Genomic DNA, 19,282 nt, shown 5'->3' on the forward strand with positions numbered 1-19,282 from the left:
CTGAATTGCTTGTGCCTCAATCTAGCCAACAAAAAGGACAAGTCGCTGGTCAAACGCTGACCATATAAGGACAGTTTTGAAGAATATGTCAGAAGAGCACCATGGCAAACAACTATTTGGATGTCTTCACACATAGACAAACCAGATGTTGGATCGCCATTGCAACATGGATGGAAAAATGTGGATGAACTACCATAGGTGCTAGAACTAAGAGTGCTGGAGGAAGGGGGCTGCTGCACCCCCTGGCTTGAAGTGGATTCCGTTATATACAGGGTTTACAGTTTGGTTCAATGGCTCTCAGAAACCCCACTATAAAAATTGTTCCAGCGCCACTGTGTACTACTTCCTATATTCTTCAAGGGCCCCAGGGCATCTGAGCTTCTGTAGGATCTTCTTTGTGCCTGTACCTGTAGGGGTCACTGCACAATCAACTGTGGTTGTAGTCAACAGACTTCCGTGCATAGGACTGTGTATGTGCTAAGGCAATGAAGATTATGATAACCCATGCACTCTCAGCATGATGAACAAGATGATGATGATAATGACTAGAAATGTCGCCATCTCTATTACATTTCAGTGATACCTGTACAAATTTATTATTATTTTTGTTTTACCTTTAGATTGTTGTTATGCTTTGAGGTCACAAAGAAATCCAATTTTATGTTTTGAAATAATATAGTCATTAAACAGAAACAAATGGAAATATTTCAAAATGGTCATTTTAATGTGGTGTCATTGTTTTATCTCCGTTTCTGTGGTAATTGCACCACTTGACAGCTTCACATCATACCTTGTCTTAAAGTAGACATAACATTTTCAAATGATGTATGAGGCGCATATTACTCCTGGGGGAATTCTGTGCCAAAAAATTAAAAATTCTGTGCACAATATTTTAAAATTCTGCATTTTTTAATCAAAGTAACGCAATAATGCTGGTTTCAATTATTTTAGTAATTTATTTAAACTACCATACAATGAATGGAGAATGGGCATGGGGAGCATTGGAGGAAATCATCAGATCCCCTCTGTCTAATAATAATGTAGCTAGTAATGACCCGCTACTTCGTTATTAGTCAACAAATATATGCAGCCATATGCTCAGTGTTACATCATAGGCAATTGAAGAGCAAGTGAGGGCTGGGGACTCAAACTCGCAATTTATACTGGCTACTGACCATTTCCTAAAAGGTCAGTAGGAAACTGTTCATGGAGCACATTTTGATAGGACATTTTTTCAGTCCAAAAATTTAGACCAGTTCTAATCACTAAAACACCATACACACTTATAAGGCCATACTGTCCTTTACAATAAGACTCGTTTACACCACTCTGGCACCGTAAAGGAGACTTAAAATTTTTACACCTGTTTTATACTCCTGCGGGAATTCACTAAGAACAATGGGAACAATTCACTAAGCAGGCAGGCTGCTACATTCTGCTCTGCCTGAGGGGACAGCCTGCCCCACGCCTGTCTCTTCAGAAACACCCCAAAGTCCTGCCCCTCCATGCTGAACGTGCCGCAGTAGTGAGCAAGAGGGACAGAGTGTGTCTTTCACATGCACGACTGCTCAGCCCCCCCTCTACCCCTGGCAGTGATTTACATCTCCACCAGCTGCCCAAACCGCTCTTGCAGCTTTCTTTTGCTTCTCTGTCAGAAGTCATTTTTCTGAAGGGAATAAAAGAAATCTGCGGAGGACATGAATTCTGCGCATGTGCAGTGACGTAGAATTCCACCAGGAGTAGCGTATACGTAGAGAGGGTACATGAAGTTGACTTGTTGGTGTCTGCCTTTCACCTAATAACACATACATGTGCATGGTCATAGTCACAGGGGAAACATTGCTTTCTAAGGGAGCTGAGGGTTCCTTTTGTGCTCAAATGAATCTAGTTACACTGCTGTCATAGAGAACAGTGCCATGCACAAAGATTGCAGGGGGCTGGGAGACAACCAGTTGGGATCTGCAGAATCCATCTGCTGTGAAAAATGAGCAAAATTACAGACTAGGGTAAGGTGGAAAGTCTGGTGACCACATCCAGCCTAGTCCCACATCACAGGGTTTTGTTTCAGTTTAGTAAATACAGATCTGGTATGGGTCAGTTTGCTGAACTGTGTGCCTCCTGTTTGTTAGACGCATCTGTCCAAGCTCTAAGACTCTGTGTAACTATTAAAAATACAAGAGTCATTAACCCTTACCTCCAAACGACTCTGCTGCCCAAGGCCACTTCATCATATAGCCCCTTTTACTATCTCAACTCATTTAATATTTAAGATGATCCCCTCCTAAATATAATACCCTGAAATGAACTACTAAATTCCTTCAACTAGTCCCCTCCCTGCAAAGTCCAAAATAACAGATGAGTCTTGCTGTGTGCCCTGAAGGTCAACCAATTCAGGCTATGTCAGAGCAAGGGGGAAAGTGAGTTCCAGAGCTGTCTCCTGCTGTAGCTCTGTTAATCCCAGTTTTGCTAAAATAAAATTTGCTAGTCTATTCCCTGGTGATCTGGAGCCATTCTTCAGGCCTTCTGGCCTGTTTAATGATGGGCCAGATTTGAGTTTAGCCCTAGAGCATAGCCTTGTCAATGAGGATCTGATGTGGTGTTTCAGCAAATGGAAGACTCATTACTGCAGGCTCCATTAGAGATTAGCTGGACAGAGCCCCGGTTAGATAAAAATAGCAAGACAAATGGCCGCTGGTGACAGCCTGGTCCGATCACACGTCTGCTGGCTGGCATTTCAGCCTGCTGTCTTCGCAGCACCTGGTGGAATCTAGCTTCTTGCTTAGGGCAGAGTTTGGCAGTTCTCCTGGATGTGTTCCAGGATATATGTCAAGGCTGCTGCATTAAGTTTATTTTGCTCTGCAGGGACTTTAATTCATCTAGTGCCGACAGCTTTTTTGAAAGTTAAACTGATAAAGCCCACTTGGGGCGGGGGACTGCAAACTAATGGGGCACAATTTAGAACCACCTTCTACTCCCGATTTCTCTCACATACACCCCTTTCCTTTCATTTGAAGTCTGTCAGCTTCATTGTACACTTGCCTTAAAGAGAGTGTGGAGGAAAATCTGACTCTTGCCCTTTTTGTTTCCACAGATGGTGTTACGATAACAGTGTAACCAAGGGTCATACACACCTAGGAGTGGCTCTCCCCCCGAGGGGTAGTTACATTGTGTTGGGCATGCTTACAGAATCGTGCAGCCATGGACCTGAAGGAGCAGTGTCAGGTAGGTTCCCCAGAAAGGAGATCACATCTTAAACATATTGATTCTAAAGTCCTAGTTGGTTTGCTTCTCTGTGACTTCGGTCTGCATGTTTTGCATTAGTATGTGGAGTAATCCGTAGTTGTTGCTAAAGCTGGAAGATCTTTCTCTTGCATAGTCAAGGGAACATGTTTGCTTGTCCCTGATAACACCACTGGATAACCCAGAGATACCAGGAGGATATCCAGTTTATACCAGCAGCCTCATATTTTCCGTCCTACGTGGTTGGCATGCAATATGAGTAGGGCTAATGATTTTCTGTGGAGTTAGTAGACCTGTTGAGAAGAGGACTATCAAGGAAATGATGTTCTCATCTCTTTGTCAGCTCATGGGTTGCATTCTGAGTTTAATGGGTGTTTACTCTTGTTTTGGGAGACTACCAGTGTGAGAAACCAGGCAGTGAGATGCAGAGCTTTTTGCTTCTAGGTCATCGGTTTGCACACAGCTTAGATTTAGCAGGGGCCAAAAGTTACTACCACTGACAGACTGAATGATTGTGTGAAATGAGTTGATTATCTCAGTCTGGTTTGTAGTGGGCAGAGGAACATAAGAATGGCCTTACTGGGTCAGACCAATGGTCCATCTAGTCCATGTCCTGTTTTCCAACAGTGCCAGTGACAGATGCCAGCAGTCAGAAGTTTTATGTACATCCAGAGCATGGGAATGTGTCCTTGACCATCTTGGCTAATAGCTATTGATGGACCCATCCTCCAAGAACTTATCTAATTCTTTTTTGAACCTAGTTATACTTTTGGCCTTCACAACATCCCCTGGCAGTGAGTTCCACAGGTTTACTGTCCATTGTCTGAAGAAGTGCTTCCTTTTGTTTGTTTTAAGGCTAATGCCTGTTAATTTCTTCGGGTGACCTTTAGTTCTTGTGTTTATGAAGGGGTAAATAACATTTTTTTATTCACTTTCTCCACACCATTCAGGATTTTATAGACCTCTATCATATCTCCCCTTAGTAGTCTCTTTTTCTAAACTGAACTGTCCCAGTCTTATCAACCTCTCCTCATACGGAAATTGTTCCATATGCTTAATCACTTTTGTTGCCCTTCTCTGTACTTTTTCCAATTCTAATATATCTTTTTTGAGATGGGGAGACCAGAACTGCACTCAGTATTCAAGATGTGGGTGTACCATGGATTTATATTGTGGCATTATGATATTTTCTGTCTTATTATCTATCTCTTTCCTAATGGTTCCTAACATTCTGTTAGCATTTTGTCTGCTGCTGCACACTGAGAAGATGTTTTCAGAAAACTATCCATGATAATTCCAAGATATTTAAGTGGTAACAGCTAATTTAGACACCATCATTTTGCATGTATAGTTGGGATTATGTTTTCCAACATGCATTACTTTGCATTGATCAACGTTTAATTTCTTTTGCCATTTTGTTGCCCACTCACCCAATTTTTGTGAGATCCTTTTGTAACTTTTTGCAGTCTGTATTGGACTCCTATCTCAGTGGGCACCCTTGCTTGGGACTCTTTAGAAAAGTGTAGGGTGGAATGGGCCATTGAATGGGAATGGGATTGAACTCCCTTCTCAACTCTAGAAATAGTCCTCTCAAGACTAGGGTTAAGCATGCTAGTGGGACTGTGTAGGGGAAGCGTGTGCTGCTACTTATGCTATACCTGTCCTATTCTGAGGATAAATTGCGGTCTTCAGTCACCTGAGTACTTATCATGATGCCTTTTGTGAATGCTTAAATCCCTGCAAATGTTTTTATAAAGCGGACCTGAGGCTGTGTAGAGAAGTTTTCCATTTAACTGAGTAACATTTTCCTGCTGCTCAGTTAGACTTGCCCTGTACATGTGCTGTTTGGACAGTTCTGCCTTTCTCCAGGGCTAGCTGGGCAATATTATTTCTACGTCTGCCCTTGTAAATGTCAGATTGACCAATATCTGTGTGTGTTTTGTGTGTAACCAGCCTCTTGTTACCTAGTATGTTTCCAATCCTAAAGAAAGAGGGGAGAGAGAGGCCTCCGTGGTGGGTACGTGCAGCTGGGAGCTTTAAAGGGATATTTGCAGTGGTTCTTGGAAGATTATTGGCCTTATATGTACTGCTGCCTCCAAGATGATGATGCTAAGAAGAAAGAGAGAGCAGCAGACACTACTCGACTGACCACTTTTTCTATGCATGAGTTTCAGTAGCCACCTGAGTATCAAATGTGTTTGTCACTTGAGAGAGTGAACAGGTACATGCCCTATTCTGGGGCCTGGTCTGGGTGAGAGATTGTGTTTGAGACCAAAGCTGGAGAAGAGCCTGCGTACTCTAGACCAGCAGTGGAGAGAAAAAATTCTTATGACTTTACCCTCTTTGCTCCTTCCTCTCACTTGCCTCCCTCCCCAGTCATTGTAGCCTTTTCATTTCCAGATCACATTAACTACCTCCATTTTACTCTCCAGGCAACCCTTCCCCTTGCTGAGCATGTTCTGCAGTCTTTCCAGAACGCTGGCTGGCTTTTGCTTACTAGTGCAGATTACCTGTTAGATAATAGTTTGAGAGACAGACTTTCTCTACAACAGAGGTTCTCAAACTGTGGTCCGCGAGCTCCATTCAGGTGGTCCTCGGATAGTTCCCTCTAAGGTGCGCGCCTGGGCCGCCGCACATGAGAGAACGAAAGGCCACCCACCTAATTAGTGGAGCCGCACAGGCATGGCTCCACTAATTAGGTGCCCGGACCCTGGAGAAGATGCACATGTAAGGTCAGGTGGTGGCCTTGGGGGGAATAGGGAGTAGGTGGGAGGGGGCAGTGGGGTGAGAAGAGGGGGTGGGGAGAATTTGGGATGTGCAGGGCTGCAGCGGCCAGAGAAAGAGGTGACTTTCCCTAGCTCCAGGGCTGCTGCTGCTGGGGAGAGACAACCCTCCTTTCCAGCCTCGCTGCTGTGGTGGGGGAGAGACACCCCCCCGCCCCAGCTTAGGAGATGCCGCAGAGAGGGAGAGACCCCCTTCCTTCCCAGGCCCAGCTCGGGGGCTGCCGCGGCAGGGGGGAGAGAGCACATCCATCGCATTAGAAAGGTAAGACCACTGATATTAAAATATTAGTTGTGTGCTTTTATTTGTAGAACAAAAAAAACATTTATTATTATTAAGATTTTTTTTAAAAAGCACTTTTATCCAAAGCACTTTACAACAGTTAGCTAACGGTACAAACAACATTTGGAAAGATCATTAAGTGGTCTGCTGAGACCCTCTGCAATTTTCAAGTGGTCCATGAACAGAAAAGTTTGAGAACCATTGCTCTAGAACATTAACATAGACACAAGTGGCACAGGAAGTGGGAAGCGTCCATCACTATTTGGCTTGAGATTGGTGTACCTTTTCTTAGCTGGTGTTGTGGTGTTACTTTATATGAGACCACGATAAGCTGGGCTTGCCCCTGCCTGAACCTGTGACCTCCCCAATATATTTTGCGTGAGGACCTTGTTGAACTGTGTTGCTTTCAGTTTAAATTGCTAAGACTGTGGAGGTAATGTTACAATTAAAGTAATCATCTATTTGTTCTGTTGTTAATGGCACTCTGGACTGCTCTGGTATTGATCAGTTTAAGACAAGAAGCAATTATGTGCAATTATGCCACAGCCTTTCAGACTACTCTCAGGCTTCAACACTAGCACTGCTATGGAACAGCTGAGCTCTAGAAGCCCACTTTGGGTGCTGCTGTCTGTGCAAATGAACACGCTGCGCTTCAGAATGTCCATATCTTGCTTTGACACAAGTGACGTTCTTCATAGTGCCACGGCTATTTGATGATTGGAACTCAGGAGATTTACTTGAGTCTCTTGTCATTCAAACCTTATAATAGGTCACAGTAGTTTTTCAAGTGATTGCTCATATCAATTCCAATCAGGTGTGCGTGCGCTGCGTGCGCTGCGTGCATGGCAGCCGGAAGGTTTTTCCCCTAGCAGTACCCATCGGGTCGGTCCGGGGGCCCTCTGGGGTTGTGCCTTCATGGCGCTGAATATAGGGCCCTGCCGACCTGCCTCCACTTCAGTTACTACTTACCGCCTATGACAGTTAGTTAGCTGGAACGCTCATAGCTCTTGATTTGCCATCTGAAACAGAAAGGGCTTTCCACGTTATCAGTAGAGGTTCACTTGACCCCATTTCTGGCTTTCATCCAGGTGTGGAGAGCTGGTCGGTCTTTGCCAACCACATGGTCAGTCGTTTCCTTAAAGGCCATGACAGGCTGTACCCTCATGTTCGACAGCCAGTCCCAGCCTGGGACCATAATCTGGTCCTTTCCAGACTAATGGGGCCACCTTTCGAACCACTGGTGACATGTTCTCTGCTGTACCTCTCATATAAGGTGTCGTTTCTGGTACTAATAACGTCAGCCAGGAGGGTGTCTGAGCTCAAGGCCCTAACGTCTGAGCCTCCTTACACAGTGTTCTATAAGGACAAAGTTCAGCTCAGGCCACATCTGGGTTTTCTCACTAAGGTTGTCTCCCAGTTTTCTACCCTAAGCTGCACTCAAGCAACAGGGAGAAAAAACTTCATTTGTTGGACATTCGTCGGGCATTAGCGTTCTATATCGAGCAAACAAAACTGTTCTGGAAGTCCTTCTAGCTGTTTATCACAGTAGCAGACAGAATGAAAGGGCTTCCAGTCTCCTCCCAAAGGATTTCATCATGGATCACATCCTGTATCAGGGCTTGCTACGATTTGGCGAAAGTACTGGCCCCTCCACTGACAGCACACTCCACAAGGCATCCATGTTCCGATGCAAGAGATCTGCAGAGCCGCAACTTGGTCGTCTATACATACTTCTACCTCACATTATGCTGTTACACAGCAGGCTAGAGATGATGCAGACTTTGGTAGGGCGGTGCTTCAGTCTGCGAACCTTTGAGCTCCAACCCTCCCTCCAAAATTTAGGCTTGGTAATCGCCTAATTGGAATTGACATGAGCAATCACTCGAAGAAACAAAAGGTAGGTAACTGTTTTTTCAACTGTTGTTCTTCGAGATGTGTTGCTCATGTCCATTCCAATATCACCTGCCTACCCCTCTGTCAGAGCAATCTGGCAAGAAGGAACTGAAGTGGCAGCAAGTTGGCAGAGCCCTATATGCAGTGCCATGAAGGCGCGACTGTGACACTCTGTACCTCGGGGGAACATCCTACACCCTCATATTCATATTTATAAAATGATTGTGTGGTATCCAATGCAAAGTTTGTCATGTTTGGTGTCTTCGGAAGGCTCATGATGCACTGAGCGTGGTTGTTAAAGTGATGTTCTAGTAATTGTTACAGTAATGTTATAGTAAGGTTATAGGTAATAATTTCATCTATGTAGTTATGAGGCTGAAAATGTATCTTCATTGCTTAAAACAGTGATTCTCAAACTTTTGTACTGGTGACCCCCTTCATGTAGCAAGCCTCTAAGTGTGACCCCCCCCCCCTTATAAATTAAAAACACTATTTTATATATTTAACACCATTATAAATGCTGGAGGCAAAGTGGGGTTTGGGGTGGAGACTGACCGCTCATGACCTCCCACATAATAACCTCACGACCCCCTGAGGGGTTCCCGACCCCCAGTTTGAGAACCCCTGGCTTAAAATAAGCCCAGGCAAAAGCCCTCCAAGAGCAAAGAGGCAGTTCACACCTCATCAGGGCAGGTATGGGACAAACCCAGCCCAGCCTCACAGGAACAAAGGGAGCTGGCCTAGGTAGTAACAAAAGAATCTGTTCTCTTGAGGGAGTCACCCCCTTTCCTTGCTCAGTTTGGAACTGTAAATAGGTAATGCTCACCTGACTCTGACTGGGGGTGGGTGGGAGGGTGGCATGCTCTCTCTCTCCTACCTACATCTACAGACACCACACCAAGCGACTGAAGCACTGATCAAAGGGGAGAGCCTGGCTGAAGAGCAACCAGCCAGCATGTGGTGAGAGGCATCTAAGTTTGTAAGGGCACTGAAACAATGAGGAGTCTGGTGGCACCTTAAAGACTAATAGATTTATTTGGGCATAAGCTTTCGTGGGTAAAAAACCCACTTCTTCAGATCCATGGAGTGAAAATTACAGATACAGGCATAAATATATATTGGCACAAGAAGAAAAGGGAGTTACCTTACAAGTGGAGCAGCTTACATGCCAGAGGCTGTGTGTGAACCACCCAGGAGTGGGGGCTCTCACAGCAGAGCAGGGTAAGGCTGGCTCCCAGAGTCAAGGATTGGAGTGACCTAGCAGATCACTGGTCCAGATAACACCAGAGGGGAACGTCACAGCGACCTAAGGGGGCGCCCAGTCTGACCTAACGGGTACTGCTAGGGACAAACCTCAAATCTTCCGGCTGCCGTGCACGCCGCATGTGCACACCTAATTGGAATGGTCATAAGCAACACATCTCGAAGAACAACAGTTACGAATGGTAGGTAACCTTTTTTTATGTAAGCCCTTCCCTGCTACTGCCTCCAGAATGGACACCTGTCACTGCAGGAAATAGTTCTGCTCCTTTCACCACACCAAGCCAAGGAGCTTAAAGTTGTGAAAGAGCTCTGTGTGGCTGCTAAAGTGCCAGGATTGATCAAAGGACTCCTAATTTCTCCCCAGGGTCTTTCATGCTCTTGGTTTCTACTCCTGACAGCATCCAGCTAGTCCAGTGAGAGCTGAACAGGATTCTGGTGAAACCTTTGGTTGATCTGAGGAGTTTCTGTTGATTGATTCCCTTCAAGGGCTGAAAGTCTGTGCTACGTAGTTGTTCTTACTGGCCTAGAGAACAAGAAACCAGAATCTAGGACTGACCCTATCTTCTGCATGGTAACTTACCTTGTCCTTTCTTGTTGATGTCACTTGTGTTCGGGAGTATTGTCCTCAGCTGCTGATCCTATACCCCATCTTGTGTGGTGTGAACTTTTGCATCTCACGAATCTCCATACTGCCCTGTCCTCTCTTTCTCCTGCCTGTGACATAGTTCATTGCCCAAGGTAGGACAGGCTTATCAAATTGCCAGGCCATGAGCAGAGCAAATGGTGGTGTAACGTATTTTTGAATGGCTGCTGCTGCTTCTACTATTGCTGGAGTGCACTCCACTGTCAGATTTTCATCAGCATTAAGAGACCTTGCTTCACTGAAACTCTAGGTGGTTCTTCTGAGTTGTTAAAAATCCTCTCTTCCCCCTTTTAAAAGTACTGGTAATAGAAACTGGGATTTAAAAAAAACACCCTTATTTATATTTTCAATAGCAATTAAAATGAAAGAGAGACTGCAGAGCAAGGCAGAGAGTAACCCAGGAGTGGTACCAAAAATCTCTTAAATCAAATGTGCAGTTTTCCCAGTCTGTCTCTCCCCTCTCTGCCTGACTTTTAGTTTTTGTTAATTTTTTATGCCTTTTAAAGGTGAAAGCTAATGTTGGTGAAAGGTACCAGATTTTACCCTCCAAGATCTATAATGTGTGTACCAGCACAAAGAGCAAACTCTTCCCTATCTCCTCACTTCCCTGCCAATGTGCCTCAACCATGACCTGGAGGGACTAGCTCTAGCGAGGAGAGGGGAGTTCAGTTTCCATCACTGTTCCTTGGCGTCTTCACATCACAAATGGAACACTTGATGGCAGTTTCAGAAACTCTTGTCCCAGTCAGGGTCCTGACAGCACTGCCTACTTATTTTTACACAAGTGTTTATGAAGAACTGATCAATGGTAATGAGGTTAAGTTGCCGGTAATACGGTCTCGTGGTTGCCAGTAATATGGTCTCTTGGTTAGAGCAACAAACTGGGACTGAGGAGATCTGAGATCTCTTCCTGGCTCTACTGCTGGCCTGCTAGGTGACCTTGGGGAAGTCACTGCATTTTTTTGTGCCTCAGTTTCCTCAGCTGTAAAATGGGATAATAATACGACTTCCTTTGTAAAGCACTTTGAGATTTACTGAGGAAAAGTACTACAGTAGAACCTCAGAGTTAAGAACGCCTTGGGAATGGAGGTTTTTCGTAACCCTAAAATGTTCTTTACTCTGAAAAAAACCTTGTGGTTCTTTCAAAATTTTACAATTGAACATTAACTTAACACAGCTTTGAAAATTTACTGTGCAGAAGAAAAATGCTGCTTTTAACCATCTTAATTTAAATGAAACAAGCACAGAAACAGTTTCCTTACCTTGCCAAATCCTTTTTAAACTTTCCATTTTTTTTTAGTAGTTTACATTTAACATAGTACTGTACTGTGTTTCCTTTTTTGGTGTGTCTCCTACTTCCTGATTGTGTAATTCTGGTTCCAAATCAGGTGTGTGGTTTACCAGTCAGTTTGTGTAACTGGTGTTCGTAACTCTGAGGTTCTAGTGCAGTGTTTTTCAAAGTTTGGGTTGCGACCCAGTACTGGGTTGCAGCATGTAAGGCACTGGGTCGCCTTGCTCAGCAACCCAGCGGCTCTGGTCAGCACTGCTGACTGGGACATTAAAAGACCCGTCGGCGGTGCTGCCCAGCTAAGGCAGGCTAGTGCCTACCTGTTCCGACACCGTGCTGTGCCCCGGAAGCGGCCAGCAGCAAGTCCGGCTTCCCGGCGAATGGGAGCTGTGGGGGGGGGGGGGGGGGCGGGGACACTTGAACTTGAAAGTAAAAGTTACCTGTCCCCTGAGCCAGATCATTCCCCTTCCCGTGTGGTATGTCTCATACCCCCTCTCTTTCTACTTTCTCTCCTCAAAGCAGCCTATATGGCTCCTGTCTGAGCACTTGTCTTGTATGTCCCTTATGTACTGGCCAGTGGTTATTGTCTTTGAATCCTCAGCTATACCTCTTCCCTTCCCTTCCCTGCTCTGCAGCTTCTCTAATACCTTGTCTTCTCCTCAAATCCATCTTTATTCTGCTGGCTTCTCTCTCTTGTGTCCCAAGTTGAATCTGCCTTTACTCCCTGTCCTCTACTCAAATCCCTAGTTTATCCTCAGATTTGTTTATTGCAGCTTCTGTTTCTTTGAAGATTCAGTCTGTCTTTCGAGGATAGATACACAACTAGATACAACTTGTGATGCCAACTGCTAACATCTTTGATGTCGATCCAATGAAAGAGGGATGCTTGTGTATCATGGATGGTTGTCCTGTGTAGCATGCCATAGGATAGTGATCTCTAGAAAATATGGTTCAACAAGAATAATAGAATTAATTTATTATCTTGGGTTTGCTACTGAAGACTGGCATGTCGGAGCCAGGCTGAAACCAAGCAGAGTTGGAAAAAAGTTAAGACCTAAGCAAGTTAAAATAGTTTTTCTGACTCTGACATTTTAAGGTTCTGACTCAACACTAAGCATGTATGTATTGTTCCTAAAGAGTCCGCTGACAGTTCTAACTGCAATGGTTTAGGGCTCCAAAAGTCTTCATGCAGAGTTTAAAGAAATCCTGTAGGCAGCATAATGCAACTCACTTCCCAAATTTTGTATTGGGTGTGAGTTTGGTGCGTGTATGAGAATTTCCCAATCCTGATCACCTGACCACTCCTTGCTTTTGTGGCATTCCAGTTACAGTAAGCGGCTGGGTTTAGCTGTTTACTTGCTAGGAACTGTGCTGAAGAGAGGATGGAAGAGAGAATTGTGGTGTTTAAGACACTTTATTCCTTTGAGCAGTTTAAGATGATGTCGTCTAGGAAACAAAATGCCCTGGAGAAAGATACAGGGTGTCTCTTCTTGCACCCCCTCCACACTCTCTCTCTTGCAATGACACTAGATGCACTCTCAGCTTTCCTTCAGCTTTGGCCGTACGTATTTATAGGGTTGCATACAAATATGTGGCTCAGTACAAGTGTAGAGAGAAGAGCCCTTAGAACTGGTGATACTATGTGATCATCTGGGTCTCTGCCTGTAGATTTGGTTCTTAACGTGGGACCCAGGGTCTCTGCACTTATGATTTTAAATGGAGGACTTTGCTGATGCTCATGACACTTTGGGGGTTCAACCCAGACCAGCAAGGGGTTGTGTGACTGTCTGCCGTGCAACCCTGGGTGCCTTAAATCAGGGGTCTCAAACTCAAATGACCACGAGGGCCACGAAGACTAGTACACTGGCCCGAAGGCCGCATCACTGACACCCCCCTCCCCTGGTGCCCCGGCCCCGCCCCCACTCCACCCCTTCCATGAGGCCCTGCCCCTGCCCCGCCTCTTCCCACCCCTTCCCTGCCCCCATTGCAGCCTCTTCCCTGAAATCCCCACCCCAACTCTGCCCCCTCCCTGCCCCCAGGTGGTGCAGGAGGGGTGTGGGGTATGGTGGGGGCTCAGGGCAGGGAGTTGAAGTGCGGGAGATGTGTGGGGTGCAGCAGGGGGCTCAGGGCAGGGGGTTCGGCTGCAGGAGGGGTCTGGGGGGCGGGCTCCGGCCCAGCATGCACCGGGGGCAGGGCAGGCTGCCTGCCTGCCTTGCCCCTGCACTGCTCCGGGAAGCGGCTGGAACCTGGGAGAAGGGGGGAACAGGGGTCTGTGTGTTGCCCTTGTTTCCAGGCACCACCCCCCACAGCTCCCATTGGCCGGGAATGGGGAACTGCGGCCAATGGGAGCTTTTGGGGAGGTACCTGGAGGAGCGGCCAGGGCAACACACACACCCCTTCCCCCCCCCCCCCCCCCCAGGTTCTGGCCACTTCCCGGAGCGGCGCGGGGGCAGAGCAGGCAGGCAGGGAGCCTGGCCTCCCCCTGGTGCGCACTGGGTCGGAGCCGCTCTAGGTAAACGCTGCGGGGGGGCCGCGGGGAGCTGGCGGGCCGCAGAAAATAACCCCGTGGGCCACATGTTTGAGATCCCTGCCTTAAATGCTATGCTGCTGTGGCACTGCTCTGATGCCAACAGCCAGCCTACAACCAGGCAGGTCACACCCTGGCTTCCACCACAGTTACTTTATGCAGGGAGACCCCAACACCGCCCCGCCCTCATCCCATATGTCTGCCCTGCAATGTTCCAGCACTCTCCTGGAAAACTCAGAGAAGCTACTAAATTTGCTGCTGCTTTGAAGAAACAGTAACCAGCAATTTATTAATTTAACCTGGGTTTGACAAACACTCTATTTTAATCAAAGCACTGAATTGTTTTATAATAAAAGTAAAACAAGTTTATTAAACAAAAAGTCACAGGTTTAAATGATACCAAGTATAAGGAATAAATATAGAAAGGGTTACAAGCAAACAATAATAAAAATATTCTTCTAAAACTAAAACTTAATTTCAGCAAATTACAATCTTTGCCTAAGCAGGTTTCTTACTATACTCCGTTCCCAGAGACTTCAATCCCCCACCCACTTGAGTGAAGGATCCAACGTTCTGTGATTTCAGGAGCTCTGGCCATTTTAGTCCCTCATTGATGGATAACTATGGTTCTCTCCCCTTTCTTTTTAGAGTCCAGTAAACATTTGAAAAGTAAGCCCAGACATAGCTTCTCTCTCCTGTTGGGGGGTAGACACCGTGATATCTTCCCAAAGTTCATTGACCCTGTTTCAAGAGGCAGGAAGGCTTCCTGGGGGTGCAGTCTCCATCCCCCATCAAGATTAAGTAGTCATCTTTCCTTACTTGCTCTCTTGATGGCTTTATTTACCTGGCATGTAAATGTGCTTTGGTCACACACTGCCTAATTTACAACAGAGACACATTCGCATTCAAGTAGATGGAACCACGTTTCTTTGTCTGGAACATGTCCGGCTTGGGCATGGCTTGCCAAATACATTTTAAGAACACGTTTGCAGCCCATATCTATTAAGTCCTTCTTGGGTTTACCGTACATCCATCATGCAACAGTATTAATGATCAGTGAGTTATTAGTTTTCCAGTGATCTGTTACATGACGAGAGTGTGCCAATGGCATTGGGGTGCTCTGTGGACCACGTACTGATTTAGGCATCTGGAGCTCGGAGAAAGAAGTCGTCAAACCAGGGTTCAGTCAGTACTGATGCCTGTGACTGACACAGAGGGCAGAACATTTGGCCAATCATGTGTTAGGAAGCAGAGCTCTACTGTGCAGGCTGTGGTCACCCTTCTTGTGAACATGAGGTTGTGGCCAGTGGAGAGTGCTGATGCTAGCATGCAATGCTCCAGCTTTATCTGAGTAGCCAAGCTACACTACATGTAAGACTGTTACTCTTCAGAGGTGGCTGCTGTATATTCAAGAGGTGGGTGGTTGCAATCTGCTCCATTTTACACAGGTACAACTCTCAGGATCTTGTCAAGCTGTCAACAGGGCCATTGGTTTGGTGATGTATGGGTGCCCCATCCTAACCCCAGATTCAAGGTCCTTCCTATCTTGAGTGGTAGTAGTTGTTAAATATTTTTCTTTCAATTAGGATCAGGGCCCCATTGAAGTAGAAATTCTACAAATACTTATGGGTCACAGTCCCTGCCCCAAATGTATAATGATTGTTACCCCATTGAGGGGAGCATCTGCATAACAGGATTAGAGTGAGTCAGTGGGATTGGCTCCTTCTTATCATCCCAAAGGTCCATTTGTCCATTTCCCTGTAGTCCTTTTCTAGCTCCACCCTGGGCTTCTTGCATGTGCTCTGTCTCCACTAATCTCATGTTCTCCATGTGCCCCTGTGTGGCCGATGACCAGGTCTCAGTAAGTGGCAAGCCTCCGGCACAATGCACTGCTATTTAATAAGCTGCACTGCACCTTCTGTTTGAGCTCCCAAGGCGCACTCTATGAATATTTGATGCTTAGGGGGCACCTGCCACTCTCTGCATCCTGAGTGCTGCTGGGAAGCCCTGCTGGGAACAAGAGTGAGGGAGAGAGAAACATCAACTCAGTTTGGCAAATTAGGCCTGTAACCACCTTGAATCATTTAAATAATAACTTTAAAAAATTGAGCTTGAGCCCCAAGGTGTTAAGCCATCAGTGTGCTGCTGTCTCCCATGGACACCTTAATGGGGAGACAGAACTTGATAGATCTTTTCCATCTCTCTCTAGTCTACTGTGCTGGCTTCATCCTTGTAGTGTATTTGCTAGCATTTTGTCCTGTCTAGTTTGCCATCAGCTTTTCCATATGTCCTTATCAGTCAGTATCCTCCCTTACTGCATATGCAGACGTATCTGCATACATGCACACGTACACAAGGTATCTGGCTGTGTCGGCTCCATTTGATGAATGGGTCATTCTTACAGACATCTGGTGTGATCCTGTATGAACTTTCTTCTTTTCCCCCCCATCGCTTCCCCCACCCACCCCGCCTCCTTGCTGGATCTGCAGCGTGACTGGAAACAGGCTGAATTAATCAGCAGATTGGTGCTTCACTCTGCTGCTCCTGTCTCTTTCTCTGCAGCACTGGGCTCTGTGCATGTTCTCTCGCCCTCTCTTTCTCTGAGGGCAGCAGTACTGGAAGTTGCTGCTGAAGGTTCCAAGTGGTACAGGGATTCAGCCCAGATGCTCTTTAAACAGGCAGATCTGTGGATACCACACCAAGGCAAATGCTGCAAAGTAAGTTTCTCTCCCTTAACGTTTAAATTCAAAATGGCTTGTTTTCCCCTGCAGCCTCTCTGATCAGATGGTGCTTGAAGGGTCCTGAGGGTCTGGGGAAGAGCCTTAGGGCAGGAAATGGAGCACTGAATGGGGGCTTTAGATGTGATGGGGTTTAGGGTATGGGGTGGGGGGACAGAGAAGAAGCTTTTAATCAAACTGAAGATTGTAACCTTAAACGCACTGATGGAATCTCAAACAATCTGAGCTACTGATTCCTGCATTGCTGCCTCTATGTTCAATGACTCAAGTTTCTGTATTATTTTTTTTTAATGGTTAGCTCTGGATGAGCCAAAAAACCCGCACCTTGAAAAGTGGGACTTGCAGTAGACCTGCTAGATTGTGCTATAGCCGTAAGCCACAAAGTCCTTAGCTAATGAATGGGAGATAGGAAAGAAACAAAGAGGGTAGTGAAAGATGTGCTGAAGTTTGGAAAATTTCTTAGCATCACCTGCTCCAGGGAGGTGGATTAACAATTCTTGGACCAAATTCAGCTGTGGTGTAAAGGGGTGCAATTCCCACATATGCTAAAGTGAATTTCAACCCCATCTCTTTCTGGAATTAGGGAAATACTGTAAATATATAAATGCTAATAATAATAAATGCTTAACAATTACATAGCACAATGCAGCTTCAAAATACAGCACAAACATTCACTAATTCCCCAGGCTCCCTTGTGAGATATGTAGGTAACTAGGTTTGTGGATTTGCTGCTGCAAACAGGACCAAAGGGACAGACTGGAGAAGGTGCTGATGAAAAGTGGACTGTTACCTGGGGAATTGTTTCTTCCCTCTTTGTTGAATGAGAGAGAGAGAGAGAGAAAATATGTGCATGTGTATGAGAGAGTGAGAAAGTGCTGGGCTTTGCATTATTGGTGCAGAGCGGTTTATCACGGCTATTAGAATCTAACTCCCTGCTTTAAAGCAAGCTTTTAAAAACACTTCTTTGAATGTCATTGTCTGGATTAAATTAGAATCTGTTTACACCAAGATCCAGTTCTGATTTACAGGCCCTGTTAGTGCTGCTCTGTCCAGATCTCTTGTAGATTCGCAGATCCCACTAATGCTGCTGAGTTGGTTCACAGTGTCAATCTGTGGGCCCTGTTAGTGCTGAGTAGCAGGGAGTCTCAAAGCCAACTTCCAACCCAGAGCTCCTGCATTCTCCCAGTTACCTGGCAAAGCATAGGAACTCCTCTGCTACAGGACAGGGGGGGGTCCAGATTGCCTTTCAAGTTGCTCCTGCAGGTGGACAAGGTATAGGGAGTTTTGTTTACCATTGTGCTCTATATTAATCTGGGCAGTGCTGTTCTGAGGGCCACATATGCACCCAGTTAGAGCCAACATACAGCTTGCTGTGGGGTTTGTCTATTTCATTGGATTTTGGGACCACTAGTGGCTACGCTGAGGCCATCAAATTCATAACACGTGATTCTTAAAGTATGGTTAATGTCTGTACCCAGTGCTCCTTCTAGCACCTGTTCCTGCTTGTTAAATGCTGCAATGATCCTTGCAGAGATGTGGTATAGTTTGTGGATCTGTATGCCTTATTAGAGACCAGAATTTATTTTCTCTCTGTTTTCCTGTGGCATTCATCACTTAGTATCTGGGCACCTCATAAATCAGGGGTTCTCAAACTGGGGGTTGGGACCCCTCAGGGGTTTGCGAGGTTATTACATGGGGGTTCGCAAGGTGTCAGCCTCCACCCCAAACCCCACTTTGCCTCCAGCATTTATAATGAGGTTAAATATATAAAAAAGTGTTTTTAATTTATAAAGGGGGTCACATTCAGAGGCTTACTCTGTGAAAGGGATCACCAGTACAAAAGTTTGAGAACCACTGACATAAATGAATGTATTAATCTTCCCAACACCCTTGTGAGATAGGAAAGGATTATTATCCCCATTTTAGAGATGTAGAACTGAGAGAGTCTATGGCAGAACCAAGGCAGATATTAGCTCTCCTGAGTCCCAGTCCAATGTCTTAACCAAAAAATCATCCTTCCTGTTTATTCAGTGTGGAGTGTATGTGTGTCGGGGGGTTTTACAGTCCAGGTCACTGAACAGGCATCATGTTGCCAGGAGCCAGGAATCAGACCTCGTCTCAGCTGCATCTGTGTTTTCACTAGGAATGAGTATGAGAAAGATATTAGGGGTGTAGATAGTGATGTGAAACTTTTTCTCAGATTGACCTGTCCATTGGCCTTGCCCACCATATACCTATAATCTCGTATAGTGGGCTTGCCATTGCATACAATCTGTTCACTAACAAAGCAGCTGCAGTCAGACAGGGAGATCTAGTGTGCTGATGAAGGGTTTGAATAGGAACAAAAAGATAGCCCTCTGCTATCACTAATTTGTAATAAAAAATGTTGCCCCCAGGAAATTGCACAGTGTAGTGTATGTGATACCCGCCTCTGTGATGGGGTCAAAATGAACAGACCATGTTGTCTCTTTCGTAACTATGAATATGGCTTGCAATGTTAAATGCAAATGTGTGTGATAAAGTAACCGCTTCTCATATGATTTTGAAACTGTGACTAATCCTTGTGTACCAGAAGGGCCTGATCCATGAAATAGATTAATAGCCTGCAAAATGTCAGTGTTAAATTA

The 19,282-nt window shown here is 45.6% G+C and overlaps 1 protein-coding gene across 6 annotated transcripts in view; it reads left to right on the forward strand.

Annotated features, from left to right (window-relative positions):
* Positions 1-19,282, forward strand: part of TMEM94 (transmembrane protein 94) — a 95,547-nt gene that overhangs the window by 18,363 nt on the left and 57,902 nt on the right. For 3 of the 6 annotated variants that reach the window (XM_043528560.1, XM_043528559.1, XM_043528562.1), the window contains 2 exons: positions 3,092-3,222; positions 16,480-16,634. In XM_043528560.1, the coding sequence (XP_043384495.1) occupies positions 3,177-3,222; positions 16,480-16,634 (201 nt within the window). In that variant the 5' untranslated portion in view covers positions 3,092-3,176. Of the gene's footprint in view, positions 1-3,091; positions 3,223-16,479; positions 16,635-19,282 lie in introns of those variants that run through there. The other 3 variants (XM_037913340.1, XM_043528561.1, XM_037913342.2) reach the window with 1 other exon arrangement.

The sequence above is a fragment of the Chelonia mydas genome, chromosome 14 (assembly GCF_015237465.2).
Source record: "Chelonia mydas isolate rCheMyd1 chromosome 14, rCheMyd1.pri.v2, whole genome shotgun sequence".
Lineage (NCBI taxonomy): Eukaryota > Metazoa > Chordata > Testudines > Cheloniidae > Chelonia > Chelonia mydas.